This window comes from Delphinapterus leucas, chromosome 2 (assembly GCF_059928025.1).
Source record: "Delphinapterus leucas isolate spDelLeu-1000000601 "Yukka" chromosome 2, BTC_Dleu_Yukka2, whole genome shotgun sequence".
NCBI classification, from domain to species: Eukaryota; Metazoa; Chordata; class Mammalia; order Artiodactyla; family Monodontidae; genus Delphinapterus; species Delphinapterus leucas.
The window spans coordinates 132,071,122-132,086,491 of record NC_143130.1 but is presented as its reverse complement, the minus strand read 5'-3'; the positions used below and the strand labels follow the sequence as shown (position 1 = coordinate 132,086,491).

The 15,370-nt window shown below is 39.6% G+C and overlaps 1 protein-coding gene across 1 annotated transcript in view; it reads left to right on the top strand.

The window, feature by feature from the left end:
- The first annotated feature begins 3,816 nt into the window (after positions 1–3,816).
- SAV1 (salvador family WW domain containing protein 1) overlaps positions 3,817–15,370 on the top strand; it is a 31,622-nt gene continuing 20,068 nt past the window's right edge. The window contains exons 1-2 of the mRNA XM_022570608.3: positions 3,817–4,305; positions 7,374–7,817. Coding sequence (XP_022426316.1) covers positions 4,209–4,305; positions 7,374–7,817 — 541 coding nt within the window. The 5' untranslated portion in view covers positions 3,817–4,208. The remainder of the gene's footprint in view (positions 4,306–7,373; positions 7,818–15,370) is intronic.

The window sequence follows — 15,370 nt, the reverse complement described above, 5'->3', positions numbered from 1 at the left end:
TTTTTGCGGCACACGGGCCTCTCACTGTTGCGGCCTCTCCCGTTGCATAGCACAGGCTCTGGACGCGCAAGCTCAGCGGCCATGGCTCATGGGCCCAGCCGCTCCGCGGCATGTGGGATCTTCCCAGACCGGGGCACGAACCCGTGTCCCCTGAATCGGCAGGCGGACTCTCAACCACTGCGCCACCAGGGAAGCCCAATGATAAATATTTTTAAAGAAATCACCTATATCCCTATTATACTACTAGGATAATTGTTTTTATTTTTGTATATTTCCTTCTGCCTATGTGGCACAAAACTGTAGGCCTGAAAGACACTTTGGAAAACAATTAGTTCAAATTCTTAATTTTCATGTGAGAAAACTAAGATTCTCTCCACAGACAATGCAACTGCAAGGGGAAAAGAAATATCGCTATTATGTAATATAATATTAGCCTTCTCAAAAGCTATGCCTGGAGAATTAGACCTGCAAAATCTAGATTCCTTAATAAAAACTACCAGAAATCCAGGAATTTCTAGAAAACAGATGTGAATTCAAAGTGTCTGGATTTAAGGATTTGAATTCAAAGTTCACATAATGCTACTGCTGATGCTGTCTGCAGACTGTTGATCTTGGAATGCACCCTCCTTGATAAAAAGGCAAATTACAGCTCTTAAAAAGAGCACCTAGTTGAGGCTTTCTCTCAATTCAAAGAACTGAAATAATATTGAAAAGGGGAGTTCTTTGTTTGGAACATGAATGGCTTTCAAAATAACTGTTAGAAACTGGACTCGCATTAGTGGGACTCCTCATGTGCTGTAACAGGAAAAGGTCCAAAATGGGAATAGAAAACTCCAGAACTGAGACGTGTTTGCTACTGACCAGGAATAAAATCTGAAGCAAATCATTTAATTTTTCTAGCTTGGTTTCCACATTAATAAAATGAGGTTAGCCTAGCTGATCTAAGATTCTTCTCTAACTATAAAATCCTATATTTTTTCTTACATAAATGTGCAAGGCATCCTGTATTTCAGTCTCTAGGAAAACCACAAGTGTGAAGAGTTGGCTGTATTAACGAGGTCTTAATATGCTTTTGTTCTCTTATCCTTCTGAAGTAAGCCCTAGGCGGAAACCTGGCACTTCTTTGGCTCCCCCTTCCCTCCCTTCATCTCCTGACACCATACCCTATCTGTAACAAAACCCCATTGTCTCGCCATTTATGTTTCATCACTCCTCTCCATCCACACGACCAACACTTTAGTACTGGTCCTATCTGAACAACAGGAACAAGTAACTGCTTTTCTGACGTTCCTCTCACAGTACAATCTGCTATTCTGTTGAGATTCTATTCTATTCTTTTTTTTTAAATTGAGATACAGTTGATATACAATATTATATGTTATAGGTATACAACATAGTGATTCACAATTTTTAAAGGTTATACTCCATTAATAGTTATTATCAAATATTGGCTGTATTCCTTGTGTTGTACAATATATCCTTGTAGCTTATTTATTTTATACATAATATTTTTGTTCTATTGTTAAGATTTACATACCCACTGGAGTGATCCTTGATTTCTCTCTCTCTCATACTCCATATTCAATCTGTTAGCAAATCCTGTTGGCTCTGTCATTAAAATATATCCAAAGTCTGACCACTTCGCATCATCTCCACTGCTGTTAGCCTGGTCCAAGCCAGCAATAGCTTTTGACTGATCTCCCTACTTTTACCCTTGCTCCCATTCAGTCTATTTTCAACACAGCATCCAAAACCATCCTATTTAAAAACATTAAGTTAGATCATGTCACTCCTCTGCTCAAAGTGAAATTCCTTACCTACAAGGCCCTAGGTGCCATTGTTACCTCTCTAACTTCATTTCCCACTACTCCTCTGCTCCAGCTACACAGACCTTCTTACATTACTTCAAACTGCCAGGAACATGGTAACTTGCAGTGACTTTGCACTTGCTGTTCTTTCTGCCTGGAATATTCTTCCTCCAGATAGCTGCATTGCCAATTTCCTTTATCACTTAACTCCAAAGGCTGCTTCTCATGAGCTAGTCCCACTAAAATCACAAACCCTCTTTTTCTTATTTAATTTTCACCTCAGCACTTATCACTATGTAGCACAGTACATTTTATTTACTTTTCTTCTTTATTGTCTCTCTTCCCCATGAGAGTAGGGATTCTTTGTCTATTGCTATATCCCAAGCACCTAGAACAGTGCCTAGCAGAGTGGGTGATCAATAAATATTTGTTGGTTATTGAATGAATTGTGAGAGATTTGTACCAAGGGACCATAACAATATGCAAAGATGGAGACAGGCACTAGACAAAATGTCTTATTTGTTTGTTCATGGCAAAACAAAATTTGAACAGCTTCCTAACCTTGTATAAGTAGAAAATTCCTTGCCTTTTGTTAACTGTTTACATCTCTTGTAGGATGTTTCCTATCTCAGGGAAAGCACTTTCCACTGTCAAAGCCTCAATTTGGTCAATTGGGGGTGGATCCCATCTTATTTTCTAAATGTTATCCTGTACATTTTGCCCCTCTGCTAAGTTATATAGAAGAAAGTAGGGTCTATTTTTGATTAAAAAATCCCAGGTCTTGACCTTTAGTGCTCAAAATTCTCAAAAAATCTAATACTGGAATATTTAAGAAAGAAATGTTCACATATTGAGGTATAAGGAAGTCATTCTGGATTACACGAGTTAACTTTATGCTAGCTAAAACAGCCTGTGGCCTATCAAACACACATTGTACATCGGCTTTAATTATTAAAGGAAAGAGCTCACTTACCAAAACTAAATAATGTCCATGTTAAAAATAAAAATTAAATGCCTCCCTTGCTGGGCCACCAATGCTGTTGCTGCTTCAATGATAAGACTCCCTTCCCAGGTGCTAAGGCCATACTGACTCGCTGTATTCCAAACTGATACATTTTTTGGAAACCTTGAAGGAACGCATCCCTGACTTGTTGAATGTTCTTTGTTCCCACTAGACACAAACCTACGCGGAAAACTATGCTTCCCCCAGCACTTCCTTAGAGTTATCTGAGAAGCTGTCTTCTGGGCTTATACTTCACAGTTTGGCTCAAATAAAACTCTTTTCTATGCCTATTGTAGATTATTTATTGATTTTTTTCCATTGACATCTCCAAGAGGAAATATGTGGTTAGTTCGTATAATAATGACAGTGGTGATTAAATAAATTAGGCTAATAATCAAATTTATCTTACATCAAAGATCGTAGAAACTCCATTTTGGCCTCTTCCTCCGTTTTTTCCTTTATCAGAAAGATGCACACTCCCCGGCACTTGGGAGACTACAGATTCATACTGTTTAATTAGTATTGGCCAGACTAATGTTTTCAACAAAAAGAGGGCTCTAGATTTTTTTTTTGGTGCGGCACTAGCCTAAGCGTGGTGGTGTTCCTTCAACTCTACTGGCGTTCTGTGCTATCACGGACTTGAATTTACCAGCCCAAAAAACTCCAAGAGGGACGTCCTCTTTCGTGGCCGGGGACGGGAACGCATCTTGGGGGCGTCACCGGCTCCCTCGAGGTCCTGAGAGAAAAATCTGCGGGTAGAAGAGGCTCCTTTGCAGGAGCGTGCCACGGCCTCCCGCGGGAGGGTTTCGTCCTTCGTGTCCGCGGGACCTGCTTCTCGCCGAGGGGCAGTGAGGGCAGCCGCTACCCCTACTGCAGACAGCAGACCCAGCCCGTTAACTAGGAGCTCAGCAACCATCCGGCAGTGCGAGCCGCGCCCCGGAGCTGGTGTGGGGGAGGGGCGGCGGCGCTCGCGCTGCGTCGAGTTTCCCAGAATTCCCAGCGGCCGCGGGGAAAGTTTACGGGACGTAGGCGGCGGCGGTGGCGGCGGCGGCGGCAGCCGTAGCGGCTATTAGGCTGCCCGCAGCGGACCATGGCCCTGCGCGGGCGTCCCTGGCCTCTCTTCTCCGAGTTCTCGGGCAGCGTCGCGGAGCGGGCAGACTTCCGGGAAGGAGCGGACAAGAGATTGAGCGGTGGCCGGCGCGCCTAGCGCCCCGAACATGCGGCAGTCTCTGTGGGCGACCCCGGGCTGCGGAGAGGCGGCGGCGGCGGCGGCGGCGGCGGCGGCGGCTCGGGAGGGAAGGAGGCGGCGGCGCCGGCGGAGGTGGCGGCGGGGACGTCCGGCGCCCGGCGCGGAGCCCTAGGGCGGCTGCTTGGTGTGGCCTGGGGCCTCGTGGACAATGATGCTGTCCCGAAAAAAAACCAAAAACGAAGTGTCCAAGCCGGCCGAGGTGCAGGGGAAGTACGTGAAGAAGGAGACGTCGCCTCTGCTGCGGAGTGAGTGTCGGGCGCCGCGCCCACACCTGGCCGGGGCGGCCACGGGCTGCGGGGACCCGGGCGGGGTGCCAGACGCCGCTCCCCGCGGCTTCGCATTCCTTTTTGGTCTCTGTGGAATATTGGTTTTTGTTTTGTTTTTTAATTTTATTATGCCTGGAGTGGTGTTCGTTGTTTGAAAGCTGATAAAGAATAAGAAACTTAGATTAGTCCACCTCCGCCCCCCTCCCCCCAAATAACCACAGACTTCCCGGTCCCCTTGTGGCAGTGTCGTTGGTTTTGATTACGGGAAGAAAGAGGTTCTTTAGGAAACACTTAAATTGCTGATCCCCTGATTTTATAGGAATTAAAGTGATTACACTGGGGCACATGTTCTTCTCTTCTCGTTACGTCGAGATTTGTCTTGTGTTTGTAAACATTGAGGGTGTCACTCGCCCGTGCTGGAAGCCGTGCGAACGCTTGGGTAGAATTCCTTAGCCCGTCAGCTGTTGGATGCAGAAGTGAGGAGCTGAAAGCTGACCGTCGCTATTGTAGCCACTACCCAAAGCCTCATCAATAGTAGATCTCAGGGTGGAGGAGCCAAAATTACATGTTTGGCTGTGTTCGTCGTGAGAATTGCTTCAAATAAAGCACCCTAGAGACCCCTAAAAGAAAGTACTCAAATTCTATCATATTTTAGGGTATATTACGAAAAAGTTTTTTTTTTCTGTATTTAAAAAGAAATTTAATAGAGTGCATTTTTCTTCCCCCTGAACACTGGCACTTTTCTAATTTTCAATTTAAGTATTTGACTCTGATTTTCCGGCGGAGTCTTTTCAATTTTTAAGTCTTGCTTGTGTGTTCAGAACATTTGTGAGCTAAGGAGCTAATTTTTTGGTGCTCATACTGCTGGGTCCTTTGTGTAAGTTTCCTTCTTGGAAGCTGGTGACTTTGTGACTTAAGCATTACCTCATATTGTAATTGGGAAAGCTTTTCATAGAGGTTCCTAGTAATATTTGCCCAAGATCACACAGAAAGGTGTGGAGAGCATGTTTTTTCCATTACAGCCACATCATCAACTTTCCAGATTTATCCTTGTATTTGCAGTGCTTTCTTACAGAACAGATCAGATGGGTACATCAGTAACCTGAAACTTGATTTTTAAGCCTTTTTTAACATTTTGATTTTCGGTTACACATTCTCTTAGGATTTTGGCTAAAATAGCTTGCAGTTTGCTGCAAATAAAGTTTATTGAACGTTACTTGAAATCATGAAATACATTTGCCACACCTTTAAGCAAATAACTTTTGATATAGTACTTTTTTAGTTTCATCAAATGTTGAGCCTTGTTTATTTGGACACTTATTTTTGTCTAGTTAGCTTAGTTAGCTTCTGTTGTATATTAATATGAATGCTCTCTGATACTGTTAATGAACTAATAAAACGGTCTCCAAATCCAGTTTTCTTCTTGTTATAAAGGTATTTGCTTTCTAACCAGGAATACCTAAGCTATTTAAGTTCTGTGTTCAAAAGTACTGTATCCTGGGCTTCCCTGGTGGCGCAGTGGTTAAGAATCCGCCTACCAATGCAGGGGACATGGGTTCGAGCCCTGGTCCGGGAAGATCCCACATGCCGCGGAGCAACTAAGCCCGTGTGCCACAACTACTGAGCCTGTGCTCTAGAGCCCAGGAGCCACAACTACTGAGTCCGTGTGCCCCAGCTACTGAAGCCTGTGTGCCTAGAGCTCGTGCTCCACAACAAGAGAAGCCACCAAGATGAGAAGCCCGTGCACTGCAACGAAGACCCAACTCAGCCAAAAATTAAAAAAAAAAGTACTGTATCCTTAAAGCCATTGTTCTTATCTTCTGTTTTGAGTTACAATTGTTCTTAAAGGAGCCATAGTTTTAGACTTGGCGTTTTTTTGAACTGGTTCAACATTTGTGTGTCTCTTCGAAATGAGATTCTTTTTTTTTTTTTTTTTTTTTTTAATTAAGATTTTTGTCCGCACCCTGCGGCATGTGGGATCTTAGTTCCCGGACCAGGGATGGAACCTGCGCCCTCTGCATTGGAAGGCGGAGTCTTAACCACTGGACCACCAGGGTAGTCCCAGAAATGAGATCTTTTTTATTTTTTAATTTTCATAGTTAAATTTTTAGTTTTTCCATGTTTTGGTTACTGTACTACTGCTACATAATTCCAAGAGTAGGAAGGCCAGGTTAATAATATTAAAATCTTTTTAGAGGAATTCACCTTTACGTGTTTGGGAATAGCATTATGTTCTGTTTTATTTTTTAAATCGTGTTTGCTTGAAGAAGGGTTTGGGGAATTTTGAAAATGAAGTAAAATCAGCAAAACAAACTGAAATGTTAAGTTATGCTGGTTAACTCTGTATCCATTTGTTAGATCGTTTACATGTTTATTCATGAGTGTTTCATTAATGTGTATTTCATAGTTAAGCTTATTGACGTTTAATCATATCATGTATGGTAGTATGCAGAATACGTCCTATTCTGGCAGAGCTTACATATAACATGTTTATACAAATTATAAATTCACTTGAGTGGGAAGACATCAATCAGCCTCAATTTTTAAATACCCAGGGACTTCTCTGGTGGCACAGTGGTTAATAATCCGCCTGCCAATGCAGGGGACGCGGGTTCGAGCCCTGGTCCGGGAAGATCCCACGTGCCTCAGAGCAACTAAGCCTGTGCGCTACAACTACTGAGCCTGCGCTCGAGAGCCCGCGTGCCACAACTACTGAAGCCCATGTGCCTAGAGCCCGTGTTCTGCAATGAGAAGCCACTGCAATGAGAAGCCTGCACACCGCAACCAAGAGTAGCCCCCGCTCACCGCAACTAGAGAAAGCCTGCACGCAGCAATGAAGACCCAACGCAGCCATAAATAAATAAACAAACAAACAAACAAACCCAAATACTTTCCTAAAATTTTAAATTGTGTTTTCTTAAGTCCAAATTTTAAATTGTGTTTTCTTAAGTCCATTGAAATTTTTCATTTTGGGGTGATAGATATAAATGAACAACTTTTGAAAAGTGTATTACTTACTGGTCATTTTACTCTTTGTTCTGTTATAGATCTTATGCCTTCATTTATCCGGCATGGTCCAACAATTCCAAGACGAACTGATATCTGTCTTCCAGATTCAAGCTCTAATGCCTTTGCAGCTTCTGGAGATGGAATAGTTTCAAGAAACCATAGTTTCCTTAGAACTCCAATTCAAAGAACACCTCATGAAATAATGAGAAGAGAAAGCAACAGATTATCTGCACCTTCTTACCTTGCCAGGAGTCTAGCAGATGTCCCTAGGGAATATGGCTCTTCTCAGTCATTTTTAACAGAAGTTAATTTTGCTGTTGAAAATGGAGACTCTGGTTCCCGATATTATTATTCAGATAATTATTTTGATGGTCAGAGGAGGCGCCCACTTGGAGATCGAGCACACGAAGACTATAGATATTATGAATACAACCATGATCTCTTCCAAAGAATGCCACAGAATCAGGGGAGGCATGCTTCAGGTAACTTAAAATTAGTTTGTATTTAGGTTTATTAACACTTCATTAAAAAGATGTTCTTTTTCTAGATTTTCTTGGGAAGCTAACAGATACTCCTAGAGAACTACTACTCCATTTTGCCAGTCGTGCTAAGCCTGCTTGCAAATAATTATTAACCTACATGGAGGGAAAGAATTTTGTGTCCATTAACTCACCTAATTATTTTGTAAAAACTTGATACGTATCTGATGGCTATCTAGACTGTTAACAGTATGAACCTTGAAAACTTAGAGAGATTTTAATGTCTGTAGTTGGATTGAATCTATGTTTAGATTTAGTAGAATGGGACAGTTAGGGATTCAGAGAAACTGGACTTAAACCTGGGAAAGGAAAGGCAAATAAGAATTGCGCATGGTAGGTGATACCACGGGCAACTGCATCATTACTTAGCTAACACTTGCACTGTTTCTTTTTTAACAGAACTGTTTTTGTAGTTAAAGAATTATTTCCCTAGTTTAAAAAGACTTATTGTCAAATGATTAATTGTGTGTTAAGTGTGTCTTTTTGTTGTTGTGCTTTTTGCAATGAGCAAAAATATTTGCCATATAATTTTCAAAAATCTGCTCTTTATATTTCCTGACTTTGGGATAATTTTCCTGACAGGGAGCAGAAGAGATAGGAGAAATGCACAGTTCTACTTTATTCCTAAAGTACTAGATTACACTAGGTAAACTGAAGCAAGCTGAAAATTAAACTTTTTAATCTGATTGTTTTTTTTCCTAGTAAGTTGTAGGCTTTAAATTTTGGCAGGATGAAAATAAAAAATACATGAGACATTTACTTTTTTAGCCCATGAAACTTCAAATAAAGTGATTTAAAAACAGTTTGGTGTATGAGCGTTTTGAGTGTAGAAAACACTTCATTCACTTAGTATTAATCATTTATGTGTCTATCATTTTCCCTTTTGGTATCTGACTTCTGGTACCTTATTTGGGAGAACAAAACCAATATATGAAAAATGATGACAGACAGTTGTTATACTATGTGGTACTGACTGAGTGCGATAGGGAGCCAGAAGAGAGAGAGATCAGGGTAGGCTAGAATACTTAGAGAATGGTCCATGGAAGAGGTGGGACCTGAACTATTTTTCTTTGCGCTTGGACTGTAGATTGACACGGGATATAGGAAGGACATTTTAGGTGAAATAATCAGTGAAAACAGCAGACATGTAAATCCAAGTAACTGTGTAATTCTGTCTAGTTTGAAGAAATAAGTTGTAAGATGGAGTGGAGATTAGTGATGCAACAACAGGCTGTAGGATTTAAACTCGAGTCAAGCAGAAGCCATTGCAGATTTCAAAAGGACAAGATTTTCATTTTATGAAAGCAGCGTTCAAAGATTAGTTTACTAGCTGTACTCAGGATAGATTGCTAGAGAAAAGAGAACCTCAGGTACCAGTGGTAGTGCAAATCTGTGATGCTTTTGGAGGAAAAATGAGACTTAATTATGGTTTTGGGAGAAAGTAAATCACTGAAGTTTTGAAAATAGTATGGAACAGTTGGCAAGAGCAGCTTATTTTGTGAAAGCTGACATTCAAGTCTCACTGGGGTATTGAAGAGGAGACGTTTTCTAGGTATATAGAAATACTGTAATGAAAATAGGTGAGAGCCTTTTTTGTTTTTAAATTCTAGGTTAAAGGATTAGACAGTTGCATACTTCGGTGTTTCTTTTGGCTATTTCTGATATCATGTAGGTTTTTTGTTGTTGTTGTTGCGGTACACGGGCCTCTCACTGCTGTGGCCTCTCCCATTGCGGAGCACAGGCTCCAGACGCGCAGGCTCAGCGGCCACGGCTCATGGGCCCAGCCGCTTCGCGGCATATGGGATCTTCCCGGACCGGGGCACGAACCCGTGTCCCCTGCATCAGCAGGCAGACTCCCAACCACTGCGCCACCAGGGAAGCCCTATCGTGTAGTTTTAAACCTCAGAAATGATTTGTTATCCAATCAAAATAGTATGTTTTAAAAATAAAGTTCATTTTTATATATTTTTTAGAGTAATACCTGCTTATTATAGGAAATTTGCAAAATGCAGAAAAGTAAAGGTAAAGCACTAATTATGCCAGAGATTCTTTGTATTTAGTTATTTCCTTCATCTTTTTCCATGACATTTCTTTTTCACATTGTCGTGATTATACTCTGTACAGTTTTATATCCTTGCTTTTTTACTTTAATGAGTTTCTTAATGTTAAACACTATTTATATGTAGTTTCAAAGCTCCATAGATTTCCATTTGGTGCATGTCTTATGGCTAATATTTTAAATGTTAATGAGGATTTGACCTAGGCTGGGGACATTTGGGAAGGGGCGAAGTGAGACACATCTGCATTGATGGGCCTTGGCCAATAATGGGTATTGAGAGATGAGGGAAAGAGAAGAGTCAGATAGGATTAGCAAAGCACCTGACTGTATAAGAGGTGCTCTAAAAATAAATGGTTGAATAAGTGAATGGATCCACAGATTTCAAGTCTGGAGTCTTAGGACATTTTTGGTAGCCAAGGGGTAGCGGGAATAATAGCTTATAACAATCTGTTTTTCATTAATACAGATTGCTGTTCTTCGTACTTATGTTTCCCATGTATATTTAGGTTGCAAACATCACTGATAGCTCATGACACTTTTATGCCTGAAGTATGAAGAATTAATGATACCAGGTTAAAAATCTTATTTTAAAATTCTGATTCGCAAAATATCTTTGAGGAAATACTGTAAAAACTAAATTTCTACGGATTCTCTCTTAGGACCCTTTTTATGCAATTTGATATAGTTTTTGTAATTTGAATGACAGACTTTAAAACAGCTTTCCTCAATCATATTTTAGAAATAAAATACAAGTTAATTGGATACTTTTTCAAATTAAAGAATGTCATTTAAAAAAAGATTTGCACTTATTGCGACAGTGATACATGCTTGAGAAATCTCACTTAACATTAATTTATATCAGGGCAATAAGATTAATGTTTTACCTTTCAGAAAAAAACGGAACTTCTTTGCAGGGGTCTCCTAAGTGGCAGGGAAGGATTAACAACCAATTATTAACCAAACAGAAAAGCCTAACAGCTGTCTTTTCCAGAAGAAAAACAATCTGAATATGAGACAATAGCTGGAAGTTTCTTGAATTCATCTTGAAAAGACTTGAAACTTCTTATATTTTCCAGATTTATGCTGGAGAGAGTTCAGGTAATTTGAATGAATGGAAAGGAGAAAGTAAGTTTGTGGGAGAGTAAGGATGTGCTGTAGACAGATTTATTTTCACAAGGTTTAAATTTCGATTTGTTACTAATGTAATCATAAAAAAGGTTTGAAAGAAAATAGTTTTGTAATGACTTGACAGTAGTAATTCCTGCCAATTATTTATTACTTAGACTTTTAGGAAACGCCTTATCTCAGGGGTTAATTTCATCTTACTGTATTTAGCAGAAGTACAAAAAACAAGTTGTATAATATCTTAAAGGGTTTTACGGCCCAGCACGTTCTACATTTAGCTGTGAAATTTGACCTTTAACATTTTGGCCTACAGGCAGTTACTGTATGTGCCAGAGGAAGGAATTCTGCTGTTAACAGGAAGTCTTTAGTTGGAATACTAAAGGCAGATTGAATTCCTTTGTTCTGCGCCTAAATGATTTAGTTCTATGCAATTGTAAGTAACAAACTTTTAACTTTTATTTTTAAAGACAGCTAAAGAAATCAAGTAATAAAGATCGAATTAAAAAGTTCCAGGCCTTACCAAAAAAAAAAAAAAATAATACTGGAGTTGTGTTTACTCCAGGAAATGCATAAGTATTAGTTAACCAGAATCTTCTTTTGAGGAAGTGTTAATAATCCTTAGGAGCACAACTTTATTTGTAGTTATTTTGGAGAGGAGGAAAAAAGGCAGTTGGTTTAGTTTAATCCTTATATCTTTTTATCAGCATCTTGATTATAACATGGGCTGTAATGTTTAGTATTACCCTGGAGGTTGTAACCTTCATTAGAGTTCCATATTCTATTTTATTCTCTGTAGCCACTTCAACATGAGGAAACAAGAATTTTTGAGCTTGTCTCTAAGGGCAGATCTTGTAGGTATCTAACACTTTTGTATGACAGTAAGTTCTTTGGAGGCATATCTAGTGAAAGCTTGGTGGAGAGACAAAGTAATACTTTATCTGTGTCTTTGGGAAATCATGTATGTAGCTTATTAATGTTCTAGTTTATTTTATGTAAGTGGAAGGTGCTTGTGCCATTAATTCCTGCAAATGGAAGTTATTTTGAAGATTATGAATGCCACTCATTCTTTTCTGGGACTAATAATTGAAATTATGGAAAACTATTTTTTCCCTTGTAGCTCAGAAACAAGTTCAGAAGTATAGATTGCATTTTCTTTTATTAGTGGCAGTCATATTTTCTTTGAAGAATTACAGTTGATCTTTTGGGGTAAGATTACGTGGTTGGTAATAAATTTGTCATTTGACCTTATATCATCTGTGTGGCCTTTGGTAAAATAACTTACTTGAACCTTTGTTTCCTCATCTGTAAATTGGTAATGATACCACTACCTCATAGCGCTGATTGAGTATGAAATAGTACATATGGAAAGGGCCAGGGACAGAGTAGACATTCGTAATTGTTAGTGCTCATGTTTTTTGTAAGGTATCATACGCTCTTGTATGCTTTTTCGAGATTTGGCATGTTTGGTTATTGAAGTTTCAGCTTTCTAACTGAACTTAAGAGTGGAGGTCCGGTGTGTTAGAGCTTGATATAGCTTTTTTTTTTTAAGTCTGCTAGACTTATTTTATTATTGATAATATTTTATGTTTTAGATTGGTGGTTTCCAGTCTTTTTGTACAGTACATTCATCTCTCACTAGTTTTATAGAATTATCCAAATAATAGTTTGAAAAAAATTTAGTGCACGTGGCAGCTTCAGAAAGTGGGGGGGTGGTTTGTCATTGAAACTAAATAAACTGTCATTGAAACTAACTAAAAAGGTTAGGAATCATGGTTTCACATGGCATTGATAAAGCTGATGAGCCTATTTGGGACTTCGTGGACTTCATGGCTCCCTTATCAATAACTTGCAAGGTTTAGTTCCTGGACACAGAGGTTTTACAGAGAGGTCTTTGTGTTTCCTCTAAATGTGAATTTCAAGTTTATCATGGTTTAAAATCTGCTGTTTGGTACCTACTATTGTTTACATGTAACAGTACATGTGTTTCTAGATTTAGGCAAGTTCAGTATATGGAAATTTGGATTTTCTAAGCAGATGAATGAAATTGTCACAAACTCTCTAAGCCTGTACAGTTTTAAATTACTATAATAGCTTTTTTTTTTTTTTTTTTAGCTTTTTGTTTTTAATGCTACATTTAGAAATCTGTGTGTTTCCAGGAGGACCTCTGTCGGGCCAGAATGTTATGGGTCTTATCAATAACTCAATATGAATACATTGAATTGATTATAATTCTTTTAAAAAACTGTTATCCTTGGTTGTGGCTAGTACTACAACATTTTTAGTGATGGAAGTATGAGAAGGTATAAAGCCACTGCATGCTTGAACAGCATGATTTTAGTTATTTGCTATGTGTTTGTCTTTAGTACATTGGCTTATTTCTTTTCTCTTTAAATATTTTCTCTTTAAGTACTGAAGTTGCTTAAGCTACACTTACTAAATAAACGTTCAGTTGCAGGTGACAGAAGCCAAAGTCAGTTTCACCAAAAGGCTTGTTAGCTTTGTTTTGTTTTATAGTCACCATATGTTTTAGAAATGTATGCCTTTCTTCCCAAAGGGTACTGAACAAGAGTGATTTTCTTTTCTTTCTTGCATTTTCCGTTCTGCGAGAGTACTTCATAGGTGGTGTTGTGTACATTCTATTGCATCAGTTCCAGACACACATAATGACTGATTTCTCTTTTTGTGATATTAAATTTGATCATGGGATCAGATGTCATACCAATTCATCATTATGATGTCCATCAGCTTTTCACCTATTGATTTGGAAGCCATTAATCATTATTGGCTAGATCCAATATTGCTCTTCATATAAGACAGGATAAATGGTAGATCTTTTCCTTTACTTACTATTTTTCAGAATAGTCAGTTGATACCCTAACCACCTCCAGAGGTAACCAATGAGGTTTATCTTTTTAGTGTCTTTATGAACTTGAGGATTAAAAAAAAATTAAATACCAAGCTTTATTTGGATTTCACCAACTTTTTCCTTAATACTCATTTTCTGTTACAGGATCTAGTGCAGAGTACCACATTGCATTTAGTTGTCATATTTCCTTAGTGTTCTTTGGTGTATGACAATTTCTTAGTCTTTTCTTTTTTTTTTTTTGCGGTACGCGGGCCTCTCACTGTTGTGGCCTCTCCCATTGCGGAGCACAGGCTCCGGACGTGCAGGCTCAGCGGCCATGGCCCACGGGCCCAGCCGCTCCGCGGCATGTGGGATCTTCCCGGACCAGGGCATGAACCCATGTCCCCTGCATCGGCAGGCAGACTCTCAACCACTGCGCCACCAGGGAAGCCCTCTTAGTCTTTTCTTGTTCTTCATGACCTTGACAGTTTTGAGGAATACTTGTCAGATATTTTGTAGACTGTTCCTCAGTTTGTATTTTGCCTGATGTTTTCCTCATGATTAGACTGGGCTTATTGGTTTATGAAAAGAATACCACGGAGGTGAAGTGTCTTCATTATATATGAAGGAGTTACCTGATCTCTATATGACATTATTGGTGATGTTAACCTTCAGCAGTTGGTTAAGATTTGCCAGGTTTCTCCACCGTAACAAACACTGCATGTTTGTTCTTCCAGTTTTTATCTTCATCTTTCTTTCTTTCCTAAGCACACCTATTTTCTCTATTGTCTTTACGTCTGTTTTGGGGGTTCTTGCTTTGCTTCTTTGTGGTCTTCCTTCAGAGAGTTGATTGCTTCATTCTTTTTTCTCTTTTAATTTATGGCAGTGGCAGAATATTTAATTGCATTTTTCTCTCTGCTTTGGGACTTTTTTTTTTTAATATAAATTTATTTATTTATTTTTGGCTGCGTTGGGTCTTTGTTGCTGCGTGCCGGCTTTCTCTAATTGCGGCGAGTGGGGGCTACTCATTGTGGTGACTTCTCTTGTTGTGGAGCACGGGCTCTAGGTGCTCAGGATTCAGTAGTTGTGGCTTACGGGCTCTAGAGTGCAGGCTCAGTAGTTGTGGTGCACAGGCTTAGTTGCTCCGTGGCGTGTGGGGTCTTCCCGGACCAGGGCTCAAACCCGTGTCCCCTGCATTGGCAGGAGGATTCTTAACCACTGTGCCACCAGGGACGTCCATGGGGCAACATTTTTTTGAATGTTCTTTTTTAATCAACTTTGTACCTTTTTGCCCCTTTAATTTTTCTTATAGAATTGATGTTGTGCTGTCCTAATTATACATTATTGAATAATTAGGGTTTTTCTCTGCCAGTTATTTGAAATTGGCTCCTGTGGTTGCGAGGGGTGTAAGGGGTTGTGTAGGGAAAAGGAAAAATTACCAGGGTAGTGTGTTGGGCTACTTGGTTT